Source organism: Phascolarctos cinereus, unplaced genomic scaffold, assembly GCF_003287225.1.
Source record: "Phascolarctos cinereus isolate Bilbo 61053 unplaced genomic scaffold, phaCin_HiC Scaffold_5;HRSCAF=322, whole genome shotgun sequence".
NCBI lineage: Eukaryota > Metazoa > Chordata > Mammalia > Diprotodontia > Phascolarctidae > Phascolarctos > Phascolarctos cinereus.
In genome coordinates this window covers 53,971,957-53,985,326 of record NW_027555958.1, presented here as the reverse complement: position 1 = coordinate 53,985,326, position 13,370 = coordinate 53,971,957, and the positions used below count along the sequence as shown (strand labels likewise).

The following is a 13,370-nucleotide window of genomic DNA, read 5'->3' as shown; positions in this document are numbered from 1 at the left end:
GCATGACAGCATGGTCCTTCATCCAGAACCCATATGAGCATGTCATCATAAAACTGGTATACCATGCTGATGAATTTCTCTGGGCAACCAAATTTCAACATAATCTTCTGCAGGCCCTTGTAACTAACAATATCAAAGGCCTTGGTCAGGTAGATGAATGTGATATATAGACCTCTGACATTTCTCCTGGAGTTGTTGGGCAGCAAACATTTTGTGTTAACTGTTCTTGAGCCCTTTCTGAAGCCCTTTCTGAATACTGACCTTCCAGATGAAGGATCAGCCAATTAAGGAGAACTCTGGCAAGGATCTTGCCAGCAATGACTAGGAGAGAGATCACCCTGTGATTCTCACAGGATAGCCTGTTTCCTTTACAGAGATGGGTAATGGAGGCATCTTTAAACTCCTAGAAGATGACGTCCACTTGCCGTATAATCTGGAAGATTTCATAGAAGCTTACTGACTGAACGAATAAATGAATGAATGAAAAAGCATTTATGTGGTGCTATGTACCAAATACATGCTAATATTTGTAGGATGGTATGCTATTAGGCACACAGGAGACTGTTACCAGCTGTCTAGTATTTCTGCCAATCAATGAGGTCATTAGGATAATTATAAAAATTTGGGTGGGCAGTGAAAGATCTCTTTTCCAAATTGCTTGGGATGGAACTTCAGGCTTTGTAGGGACAACAGCGTGTGAAGGTGAAGCCAGACTCCCACTGCTAAGTGAATCACAGAGATGGCAGGTTTGGGTTAGACCTTCTGTAGGGACAGGAGGGAGTCTTTGAATCAGTCAGTACTAACACATTCACATCCAACTCATAGAATCAGAATTTGAGAACTAGAAAGGATCTTATCCAATCTCTGCTCCTAGGTTGTTGTCATCTGCTTTCCATCTGCTTTCCACTAAGGGGTCTAAGGCAGCAATTTCCCAACTATGTACATTAGACCTCTGATGGTCCATGCAATATGAATAGGGGTTAAATGAGAAAATGTAAACGCTGGCAATATTTCCCTTCTACAGTGTTAAGTTCTTTTTCTGAAATATGTCATGTGGCAATATTTCAAGATAATGTAGATTCACTTCCCTCGATTATGCTCTAAACTTTAAAAAGCTTTTTGTCTTTTTACATTGTCTTTCCCCAATAAGCACTTCATAGAACCATCTCTTGTGACAAAGAAAAACAGCTGTAAAAACCAAACTGACACATTATCATGTGTGGCAGTATTCCACACCGATAGCCTACCTTCCCTACTGAGAGGAGGGTCAATCCTTTGGAATGCAAGAGCAGTTATTATAGAAATATGAATTCTGATGACTTTTAGGATTTTCCTTTATGTTATAGTTGTCATTGTAGAAATTGTTCTCACTCTTGCTTTCTTCACTCTACGTGAGTTTGCATAAGTCTTACCAAGTTTCTCTGAAAATTCTCAGTCTCTGTTTCTTTCTATACAATAATATTGTTAGATTTAACTGTTTGAGGGCTAGGATTGCCTTTTGCTTCTTTTTTGTTTCCCTAGTGCTTAGCACAGTGCCTGCCACATAGTAGGCACTTAATAAATGTTAATTGATTGATAGTAACATTCATATACCATAATTTCTTCCAAATTTTCCAGCTCCACTTTATTCCATACGCCATACACTGGGACTAGAATTTATGGAGGCTGTGAGTATGTTATAAGGCCTAAGGCATCCCATGGCTAAATCAATTTGGAAAATGCTGGTCTAATGAAAAATCTTTCCCCTTTCCTTTATTAAGGAAGATACTTCCCTTATTGGATGCAGCCACTCTTCTCCCCTCCCCCCAAGTTAGAGTCCTAAGATGAGTGTAAATTTTTTGGGGGGGACTGTGGGATGGGCAATGTAAGGGGAAGTGCTTGGAATTAGGTGAAATGAGCTCTGACTATTCCTAGACTTCCAGAATGCTAGTTGGTTCAGTGTATGGAACACTGGACCTGGAGTCAGAAAGACCTGAATTCAAATCCAGCCTTAGATACTTACTGTGTGACTCTGGGCAAGTCACTTAACCCCTATTTGCCTCAGTTTCCTCATCTGTAAAACAGGAATAGTAACTGTATGTATTTCCCAGGGTTGTTGTAAATGGAAGAAGGGGGGGGGGAAACAAGTATTTACTAAGCACCTACTGTGTGTCAGGCACAGTGCTATATGCTTTACAAATATTGTCTCATTTATGAGGATCAAATGAGATAATACTTGTAAAGTGCTTTGCAAACCTTAAAGTATTATGTAAATGCTAGCTATAATAGTAATTATTATCATTATTATTCAGGACAAATAGACAGTTAATCAGCACCACTTATTGCACACAACTCCTGTTTAATCTCCTGCATTAGGTCTTCGGGGTTGAGGAGTAGATAGGAAGTATGGTCCCTACATTCAGAGAGCTTACAATCTAATGGAAAAAATAAACTATCACACACTGAAAAACAAATACAAGACAAAGTAACACACAAATTCCATGAATTCCTTGATGTATGACAAGAAAAAGAGTTGGATTATCTATCATGACAAGAGCAAAGGATAACAGATGGACTAATTGAGGGCTGTATTGGTGCCCTCACGACATTAAAAGCACTAGCCCACCCACCCCTCAGCATGTTGATTGGATCCCCTGGGGGGAGGGATTTATGGGAGGACATGGCCACAGGAGAATGAGGAGTGAGTGGATTGGGGTCTGCATTTTGTTTGGAATAACCCAATTAATGTCCTTACATCCTTGAGAACAAGGAAAAATCCTCAATTCAGGTGTGGAGTGAGGAAGGGTGGAGAAGAAATATGGTCATTTTGTAGCCTTCCATTTTCACTATTTATTGCTAAACTCAGTTGTTTCTATGTAGCACAAGGACTTTAGACTATATGTATCTTGTATGTATACATGGTTATTTGCATGTCCTCTTCTCCCATCAGAATGTGAGCTCCTGGAAGGCAGGGATTTGTTTTTGCCTTCTTCTGATTTCCTGGTGCTTGGCACCTAGTAAGCACGCAATAAACTTTGTTGACTGACTGAATGAAAAAGCATTTATGAAGTGATTTACTTACTTGGTACCAAGCACTGTGCTAATGTGTATGATGGTATGCTAGAAGGTACTCAGGAGAGTTGGTTACCAGCTGGCTAGCCTTTCTGCCGATCATTGAGATCAATGTAAATATCGTCAGTTCTCTCTAAATTTTGTCTGACTTGAGGCAAATTCCTGCATCTCTCTCCCTACTAGTAATAAAAACATAATATCCAAGAACAATTTTATATCTTTCATACAGAGTACCTGAATGTTGATCATGATTGGATGGATTTAAAATAGGAAGGATCCCTAGCAGAAGTGAGTTTGGAAGGAGAGAAAGTTCATTTGACTTGCAGCTCAAATCTTCCTTATATGTTACCTCCTCCATTATAATTGGAGCTCCTTGAGGGCAGAGACTGGCTATTTTTATACTTATATCTCCAACCCTTAGTACAGTGCTTTGCATGGAATAAGTGCTTAATAGATGCTTCATTCATTAATTTCAACAGTGGATGGGGGACGCATGTACAAATGTTTAGTGGAAGAGGCCTTCTAACTTGCATTTAGTAGTCAGTATTCTAAATATAATTATTCTAATAATATTCTAATAGAATTAACAAGACTTTGCAACTGTTTGGATATGTGGGTTGAGGGAGAAAGAAGAGTTGAGGATGACTATAAGGTTGTGAGACTTGGTAACTGGAAGGATACTGTTAAACCAAACAGACATAGGGAAGTTAAGATGGTATGTTTAGGGGGGAAATATAAAAATATTTATTTTGGATATGTTGAATTTGAGATGTCTAGAAGACATCTGGGTGGAGATATCCATTGGCAGCTGGTGATAAAGGAAGAGAGAGGAGAGCTGAATATATAGATTTGGGGAGTTATCTGTTAATCTATGTTAAAATCTTGGGAATTGATGCACACACCAAGAGAAGAGGGTGCAGGACACAAACCAGGAGAACACTTACCCAGAGGGGACAGGATGATCATGTTAAAGAAATTGAAAAGACCTGCACTGTAGGAGGAGAGAATGACAGTACAGTGTCAGGAAAACCCAGGGAAGAAAGAGTTTTCACAATGATGGGGGGTGATCAGTAGTGTCCAATGCAGTAGAAAAGGAAAGTGGCTATTCCAGGGGTGGGGAACTGTGGCCTCAAGGCCACATATGGCCCTTTTGTCAGTCAAAGGGCCGAATTTGAGGGCCTAGAGGGCCACGTGTGGCTTTGAGGCCGCAGGTTCCCCACCCCTGGGCTACTCCTTTCCCTCATATACCTTCCCTTCCTCCTTTCTGGTCCCAGATAAACTTTTCAAACAGGAGTCCAAAGGAGAGTAAAGAACTGAGTCACAGTCAAAGACTTCTCCCCACATCTCAAAGGATCAGAAGTTTGGTGATCTCTCTTGGTCTGGTTCATCCAGAGAAACTTCCCTCTCTGGTCCTGATAGTATTAAAAGGGAATAAGAGAGAACCATTATTGTTCAGGCACTGGGTCACATGACTAACAATTTCAGCGCACATTTATTAAGTGGTTACCATGTGTCAAGCGATATGCTAGGCCCTGGGGAAAAAAGTAAAAATAGTTCCTGCCTGAAGAAGCTTACGTTCTAATAGAGGAGATACTAAATACCAAAATAGGTATATACAGAATACATACAGACAGGGGTATCGTGGATTCAGCTTGAATTGTCTTCAGTTCCAGTTCAGTTGGTTTGCAGTTGTGTCCAACTCTTCATGACCCCATTTGGGGTTTTCTTGGCAAAGATACTGGAGTGACTGTTTGCCTCCGTTTCTTCATCTGTAAAATGAGCTGGAGAAAGAAATGGCAAGCAGAGTTAAGTGATTTTGCTCAGGGTCACACAGCTAGTGTCTGAGGCTGGATTTTAACTATGAAGACGACTCTTCCTGATTCCAAACCCAGTCCCAGTACCACCTAGCTGCCCTGTTGAATTGGCTTGGCCATTGTTAAATTTTCAACGTGAGCACTGATACCTTGGAAACGGGCCAACCACTGGCAACAAATCGGGGCTTGATGTGTTGTTGATTTTCTAGACTTAAGTGATGGAGGAAATGGTAATAATACAGATTAAATGTAAAAGTATATGGTGAGGACCTATCTCCTCCCCTCAGTCCATTGTTAAACAACTACCAGCAAGCAGAATAGACATGTTAACCTTAGAGAAGGGCAACATTTCCTACCTCTTTAAAATCCCTTCCTCCTGTATCCAATCTGTTATCACAGGATCATAGATTTCGAGATCACAAAATCCAAGTCTCTCATTGTCCAGATAAGGAAACTGGGGCCTAGATGGATTAAGTGACAAATCACAGAACTGAGAAGTATCTGAGATGTGATTTGTTTCCATGTCCTCTTGATGACAAGTCCAATACCTTATCCACCACACCACATGGATTCTAGTCCATCAACTCTTGGGTGCCCCATCTTAGCTGAAGATCATGTAGTATGGTGGAAAGAACATTGGTCTGGGACTAGAGATGTGGGTTCTAGTTTTGGCCCTACCACTGATTTGCTTCATGACTCAGGGAAAATTGTTTGACCTCCCTGGGCACTGCTGTCCTCATCTGTCAAAGAATGGGCTTCAATCCAACAAACACGGGATTGGATGGGATGCTAAACTCCCTTCTAGCTCCACTATTCTGTGCTTCTATAGCACTTAACTTGGACTGACTCATTGTTTCCAATTTCACAGCCACCATCCTATGCCAATCCCTTATTGCCTAAAACCTATGGCACTCTTGTGCTAGATTTCTAGCAGCATGAAGGGCCAGGGTAGTCAGTAAACATTTATCAAGCCCTGCTATGTTCCAGGAACTATACTAAACATTGAGGATGTGAAAGGTAAAAGACTATACCTGTTTTCAAAGACCTCATGGTTTAAAGGTAGAGACAGTATGCAAACTATGTACAAACGAGCCATGTATAGGATTAATTGGAAATAATCAACAGAGGGCACGACATTTAAGCAGTATCAGGAAAGTTTTCCTGGAGAAGATAGAATTTTAGCTGGGATTTAAAGAAATCCAGGGAACTCAAGAGGCAGAGATGAGGAGGAGAATTCCAGACATAGGGGACGGCCAGCGAAAATGGCCAGAGTATTTTGTTTTTGGAACAGCAAGGGGGCCAGTGTCACTGGATCTTAGAGTAGGTGGAGAGAAAGGTGAGGTGGAAGAAGGCAGGTTATAAAGGGCTTTGAATTGCCAGAGGCTATTAGCATTTGAACCTGAAAGGGATAGAGAGCCATAGGAGTTTATTGGGGAAGGGGATGGGAGAGAGGTAGGGAGAAGAGTAACATGGTCAGAACTATCCTTTAGGAAGGAGGAGAGAGACGTGATAAACAAATTGACCAGCAGACTACTCAATAATTCAAGGATAAGGTGATGAAAGCTTGCACCAGGATGGTAGCAACAAGGATGGAGGAGGGACTTGAGAGAGAGATTAGGAAGGTAAAGCTAATAGGCTTTGGCAACAGATTAAAAATGGGGGTGAGAATGAGGAGGGATAACGTCTTGGTTTGGAGCTTGAGTAATGGGGAGGATGGTGATATTCTCAACGATGATAGGGAACCTTTGCTTTGGTAAGGCACCTCATTATATGAGGTAGGGATGAAGATGGAGATAGTAGAAGAGGGGATCAGGGAGATTTTAGTTGAGGAGGAGGTTGAAAAGAGGAAGCCATAGGCAAACAGCCTTTATTTTTTTCAATGAAATGAGTGAGGCAAGGTTCTCAGCTAAGAGGCTGAGGGGTGGGGGTGCCATAGGAGGTTTGAAAAGGGATGAAAAGATTTGGAAAAACCACTGTGGTGAATTGTCCCTTGTAATTTTTTTTTCCTGCTTACTTGTCTGGATCTCCCATGTAAGAACCTGGGAAAAATCCATATGGCAGACAGTTCAGAAGTTTTCTTTTCCTCTCCATACTTGTCATATTTCCAATTGATTTAATAAGGCCCACAATAATTCCTTAGTGCAGTGGGTGTAATGTGGTGGTGGCAGTGGAAAGATCACTGTAGTCTGATGACCTTGGTTCAAATCCTGGCTCTGCATCTTATTAGCTTGTGTGACTTTGAAAAAGTCATTCAACCTCCATAGGCCTATTTCCTTAACCTGCAAAAGGGAGGGTAGTCTAGATGACCTTTGAACTTAACTACCTTCTAGCTCCACGTCTGTGATTCCACGAATCTCTTGAGAGGCAGCGTGATGTAGTAAAGTACTAGACACTGAAGCATAAAGATAATAATCATAATACTAGCTATTATTATGTGCCAGGACCTGTGCTAGGTGCTTTACAATTATCTTATTTGTTGGACCTACCTGGGGATCAGATGGAATAATGTAAATGAAGTGCTTGGCCAGCCTGAGAGCACTCATCTGGTTTGGTTTTGTCAGACCACACAATGTCCCCCAGTTCCCTTGATGCATGAATCCCACCCATGTACAGTATTGATTACCTTGTGCGCGTAGTCTTGGACAGGCTGTCTGGGGATGGAGAGGAGGAGGGATGTTGCTCTTGTACTTCAGAAGCAACCAGTTTAATGAAGAAGGTTTACAAAAGAATTTAAGTTCATTTATAAAACAATCCATGGACACATGTAAATGTGGTGCAGAGGGGTATGGTATATTCTGAAAGAGTGGGAGAGAGTGATAATTGAAAGGCTTGAATAGGGTGGTTAGAAAAGACTTCTTGGAAGTAAGTTTAGAGAGGAAGGAAGGGACATAAATTGCTATGGAAGGGGAGATGGGGGAAGGTCAAAAGCACACAAAAACATGACATTAGCTGGGAGGGATGTGGCAAAGGTGCCTTGGATTTTTCAGAATGATCCTGATAACAAGAAGAGAAGGTTTTGTAAAAGGAATATCCTTTGCTTAGACCACGTCTGCCAGTCTGGTGCTCAGAAAATATGGTCCCCATAATTACGGCAGAGAACATCTTCTGGAGTATATTTCAACTGCTAAAGGCCAGGACTAGCTTTTCTGCCCTTTTCCTCTGGGTTACCAAGCTGTAATACTCAGACTTATTCTCAGATGTCTTGTAATTTCTCAGGACAGCGGAACATGGGGAAATATGGAGACATCTCCGATTTCTCACTTCCTCTCTCCTTCCCCCACTTCCCCTGGCCTGTCACCTCAGTGATCAAGGCTGGTGCACTGTGTTCTTTCCTGTGTTGTTTCTCAAACAGAAAGGAGGAAGTTCTTGCAAAAATCAATAAACACAAATGCCTCATGGGATTGGGTATCCTGGCTAATCCTGGTCCTCTAGGGGAATGCACTTCCCTGTTCCCTGTACAGTGCAAGGCAAAGGATTTTTTCCTTGCAAAAGGCAATGTAACCGTTTCATGTATCTTCACAGATAGCTTGTCTGCTTTCTAAGGGGATAAAAATATAAAAGGAGGTAATAATAACTCATGGTGCTTTACAATTTATAAAGCATTTGACTCAATAATTTTGTGGAGTAGGTAATATATATGTGAATACCTATTTTACAGTTGAGGAAAGTGAGGCTGAGGGGGACCAAGTAACTTCTTAGGGTCATACAATGAGTGTCAACAGTGCTGTGACTAGGCTGGGCTAACAGGGACTTCACCTCAAGGTGTTAAAATGTAGAGACGGTGACAGCACTCATACTCTTCATCTGGTAGAAACAAAGTTCAGTATCTGTTCAGCAAGAGAAATAGCTGCAGAATAGTGTGACCTGTGAGACGTGTTGGCTGTGTGTAACCTTGGGCAGGTCACTTACCTCAAGGTCTCCCTGCTCTCGTGCCACCCTTGAGTGCCCCCCCCCAAGCTATAATTCCTAGTGCAGGTGCTGATTTGCATTGCCAGAGAAGTCTCCTCACTGAAAGTTCCTAGACTGCTGAAATTGTGGGGCCAGTCCAAAAAAATTAAATGGCCACAACCCAGATGAGCTCCTCCCTGCCCTGCTCCCCTTAGCCAAGGCTTCCCTAGAAGCAGCTTCTTTGTGTTTCTGTTATCTCTTTTTTCCTCCCACGAGGCAATGTTCAGGGTCTCTCCTCCTATGGGGTCTTTTGTTCCAAGGTCCAAGGTTTCTCCCCATTGTGTTGCTCCCCAAGAAGAATTTATCTTCACCTCAAGCACGTTTCTCTGTGGTATGAACTGTTAGTTTCACACCTTGGTTCTGAGGATCAGAGCCAGAGCTCAACTTCCAGTTCCTCCTTATTCCAGGTCAATGCTCTTTCCTTTAGACGAGGTTGCTTTTTGGAGAGTTTTTAATAGCAAAAAAAAAAAATAAATAAAAAATAAAAAGCAAGTTATAGTAGACTAGAAAGAATACTAGCATCAGAGTCAGGTTATCTGGGGTCCAGTCTGATGGCAGACAAGTCACACAGCTTCTCTGGTCCTCAGTTCCTCATCTATAAAATGAGGCTATTGGATTGGATTTCCTTTGAGGTCCCTTCTAATTCTAAATCTTTGACTCTTTGTCTGTTTTAGCTTGAGTCATTCTCCTTCAACTTTTTTTCAAGTTCCTCCAAATTTCTCCCTCCTAAATTCAATCTCTAGCCTTTTTGGCAAGTCCAAAGTCCTCTGAATCGTTTTTTTCAATTTCCTTCTTCTGAATCACCTCAAATGCATTTTTTTTACATTTTTAAAATTAACTTATTTTTATTCATCAACAATCACTTCCATAAGCTTTTGAGTTTTAAATTTTTCTCCCCTTCCCTCTCCCCCTTCCTCCCTAAGACAGCATGCAATCTGATATAGGTTATACATATACATTCCTGTTAAACATATTTTTACATTAGTCATGTTGTAAGGAAGAATTAGAACCAATAGAAGGAACCACAAGAAAGAGGAAACAAAACAAAATAGAAGAAAAAAAGAGCAAATAGTATGCCTCGATCTGCATTCAAATTCCACAGTTCTTTCTTTGGATGTGGAGAGCATTTTCTGAGACTTTTGCAGATGTCTTAGATCCTTGCATTGCTGCGAAGGGCAAAGTCAATCACAGCTAGGCATATCACAATGTGGTTGTTACTGTCAAATGCTTTTCTTTATTCTACCACAGAAACTATGGAAGCATAAAGTCATCCTTGACTCTTCCCTCTCCCTCATTCCTCATTCATTTAGTTGCACTGATTTGCTGATTCTGTCTTTATGTCTCTCACATAAATACCCTTCTCTCCACTTACTTAGCAATGAGTTATAACTAGGATGGGACAGCTGGGATTTTGGCCGTAGGAACTGACATCCAGGAGGGGCATACATTTTCCTCTGGTGGTTTAGAGTAGAGGTATCCAACACACGGCCCTTGGGCACATGCCAACAGATTAAACAGATTAAAATGTAATTTAACAAAATAAAAATATAGTAAAACAGAAATAATGTTAACATGTGGCTTTCTAAGTCAATATGCAGCTACCACAACATCATCTTCCCAGCAGGCACCTAAAGGAAGACTGGAGAAGGTGGGCCCCAAAGGGAGGGTGAAGGAGTAGAGTGGGGTTTAGGGCCAGCTGAGACCACAAGAAGGCTGGACATTCTCTTCTAGTTTGACTGTCTTCTGTACGTCTTTGCCACTCCTCACCCTCAAATGTCATCTCTGCTGCTGCTCCCTGACTGCTTCTCCCAAATGTTTTTCCTCAAGTCAAAAACCGTCTAGTAATATTTTTAACAGTCACTATCTTAGCACAAATGTTCATCACCTCTAGCCTGGACTACAATTACAGCCTTCTAATTTATGTCTGTGTTCCCAGGTTCTCCCATCTCCCAACTGATCCTCTACCTAATTGCTAAGATAACCTTTTTAAAATCCGGTGGCTCCCTGTTGCCTATGGGATAAAATACAAATTCCTTTGCCTGGCATTCAAGGCCTTCCACAGTCTCTCTCATCCCTACACTCGACTGATTTTGTGCTATTCCTTTGTGGATGCTGCCTTCTAGCCAAATTATATATTCCCTGAGCTCCCTTGCTCCATCTCTGTCCTGTATTAAAAAGGCACTCCCATATACCCCATGCCTGGTTTGCACTCTGCTTATTTCTACCTCTCAGAATCCTTCTTTTCTAATCTCATCTTGAGTACTCCTTCCTCTGTGAAGCATTCCTACAGTTGTTCATATTCTTTCCTTTCTTAATTTTTCCTCAAGCTGCACTTACTTTAAAGTGTTATTTCCTTCTAGCAGAGTATAAACACTTAAAGTGATAAAACTTTTCCAGGTTGCACTCTTGACTCATGTCCAAAGGACTTTGTCTACCATGCTATGGAAGCCCTTCATTCTGAAAGCTTACTTCACCCCTGGATTACTTCTGGCATTGGAAACACTCTCATTCCCAGGGGCTTCTCCCAGAGCTTTCATTTTACCAGCCCAAACTCTTGATTCTCTTCATGCCTTTGTTTCTACCCTCCTTTCCCCAACTCCCACTTCCTGGCTCCCTTCTGCCATTAGAATGTAAGGTTTTTGAGGGCAGGGGCTGTCCTTCTGCTAGTCTTTGTGCCTAATACACAGCTAGTTCTTAAAATGTTTTTGACTTGAATCCCTCTTCTTGAAGGGCTTAAAAAGCCAAACAGCATTTTATATGTGATCGTGGGGAGTCACTGTTAGTAAGCATGGGGCGTGTGGGGTCAGACCTGTCCTTTGGAAAGATCACTTTGGCAGCTGAGTTGGGGAGAGCCTCGAGGCTGGGAGACCAACCAGAAGCCATGGCCACGGTCCAAGCGATGCCAGCGGACATGGAGAATCCACAGCCAACACCCCGGGAGCCCTAGCGAAAACAGGAGGATGGGACATGGACGATATCCTACACAGGAGACCTGGGAAACAGTGGGAAAGGAGCTAGCGTCCAAAAGACACGGGAAGAGAAGAAGGTGGACAAGGCGCAGAGAGGTCCGTGGCCTTCAGTAACGCCTGGGCACCTAAGACGTCAGTGATGTCACACCGGTCCGACGTGATATCACACCCTGGCGCTTAACAGCCCAAGCTGGCCGGCTTCCCGGGTGGCGGGTGCCGTGGGGGCAGTGGGCCCAGTCAGGCCCGATGATGTCACACTGAGCTTCGGTGACGTCACACAGCGCGGGGAGTTTCCCGATCGGCCCCCTCCCCTCTTCAGAAGGCGAGTCCCGTCAGAGTGACCACCGCGGGCTCTGCGGTGAGAAGGCGCAGGCAGGCCGGCCCCACGCCCTAGACACCTAACTCGATCCACGTTGGCTCCCCACGGAGGCCCACACGACCACCATCGCGGGATGCTCACAGACACACACGGCCGCATCATGGCGGCGTCGGCGCCGGCGCCGGCGCCGACGCTGGCGGGTACTTCCGCCTCTGTAGGTGTCATGGCGGCGAGGGGCGGGCTCCCAGCGAGTAGTTCCGGCCTGGCGGGGCTGGGCCGGGGCTGGGCTTGGGCTGGCTGGCGGAATGGGGGCGGCCGCTCGGCATTCGGCTGGCTGGGCCTGGCGGCGGTGCCTGCAGAACGAGGGGCCCCGCTGTGGCCCCGGACGGGCAGAGCGGGAGGTCGAGGCGGGAGCGCGGGGCTGAGGCCGCGGCGGCGGCGGCGGCGGGAAGGAGGCGGAGGCGGAGCCGGAGCCGGAGCCGGAGCCGGGGCCGGGGCCGGGGCCGGGGCCGGAGCCGGAGCCGGGGCCGGAGCCGGGGCCGGGGTCGGGAGCGACAGCGGCGGCTGAGGCGGCGGCGGCTCCCCGCCTCCCCCCGGGACGGGACGGGACGGGCGGGCGCTGGGGCGGCTCCGGGGGGCGGGGGCCCGGGGTCCGGGCCAGCTCGGGCGGGGGGGATCATGACCCGGCGGCGGGATCCCGGATCTCTCGGCCTCCGCCTCCGCCTCCTGCTCCTCCTGGCAGCCCCAGCCCGCGGCTGAGACCCAGACCCACCGGCGGTAAGTGCGGGCGGGGGGCTGGCGGGACTCGCTCGTCCCGCGGGGGTGCGGGGCGCCGGGGACCCTGGGCGACGTGCTGACCCTCTCTCGAGCGCCAGGGCCCCCCATCCAGCCGCATCCCTGCCCGTGGGCTTCCGGGGGGCTGGCGGGCGGCGGGGGCGCGCTCGGGGCCGCCTGGTCCGCCTTGGTCCCCCTTCCCCGACTCCTGGCTCCGGCTCGCGCTCCGGGCGAGGGCGGGGAGGGGAGGCCCCTGTGCCTGGCAACGAGCCCTCGCCTCCCTCCAGTTTGTTGTGGTAACAGACCCAGCTGCGGGCCTGGGCTGGCCCTGGCGCTCGTGGGGTTCCCCGAGTGAGCGAGGGTGGGGGCGGAGGAGAGCAAATCACCCCCCGCCCCGGGTCCTTCCCCGACTCGGGCCATTGAGTCCCATGTCACTCATCTGGGGGCAGAGCAGCATCACGTTTTCCATCCCAGATGATCTCATGGACTGGAGCC

General features: G+C 45.6%; 2 protein-coding genes across 3 annotated transcripts in view; one reads left to right on the top strand and one right to left on the bottom strand.

Moving 5' to 3' along the window:
• Nucleotides 1-12,322: 12,322 nt before the first annotated feature.
• Nucleotides 12,323-13,295, bottom strand: LOC144457624 (uncharacterized). The gene is made up of 2 exons (XM_078155504.1): nt 12,588-13,295; nt 12,323-12,454 (listed from the first exon to the last, which is right to left on the bottom strand). The coding sequence occupies exons 1-2, from the start codon at nt 13,293-13,295 to the stop codon at nt 12,323-12,325; spliced, it is 840 nt and encodes a 279-aa protein (XP_078011630.1).
• Nucleotides 12,797-13,370, top strand: part of HIPK1 (homeodomain interacting protein kinase 1) — a 54,462-nt gene continuing 53,888 nt past the window's right edge. For both annotated transcript variants that reach the window (XM_021002225.2, XM_021002213.2), the window contains exon 1: nt 12,797-12,878. The gene's annotated coding sequence lies outside the window, so the exon portion shown is untranslated. The remainder of the gene's footprint in view (nt 12,879-13,370) is intronic.

Coding starts and splice junctions, on each gene's coding strand:
- LOC144457624 (XM_078155504.1), bottom strand. CDS start 13,295: ATGGCCCGAGTCGGGGAAGGACCCGGGGCGGGGGGTGATTTGCTCTCC. Junction 12,455..12,587: donor CGGCCCCGGCCCCGGCCCCG/GCTCCGGCTCCG, acceptor CTCGTTCTGCAG/GCACCGCCGCCAGGCCCAGC.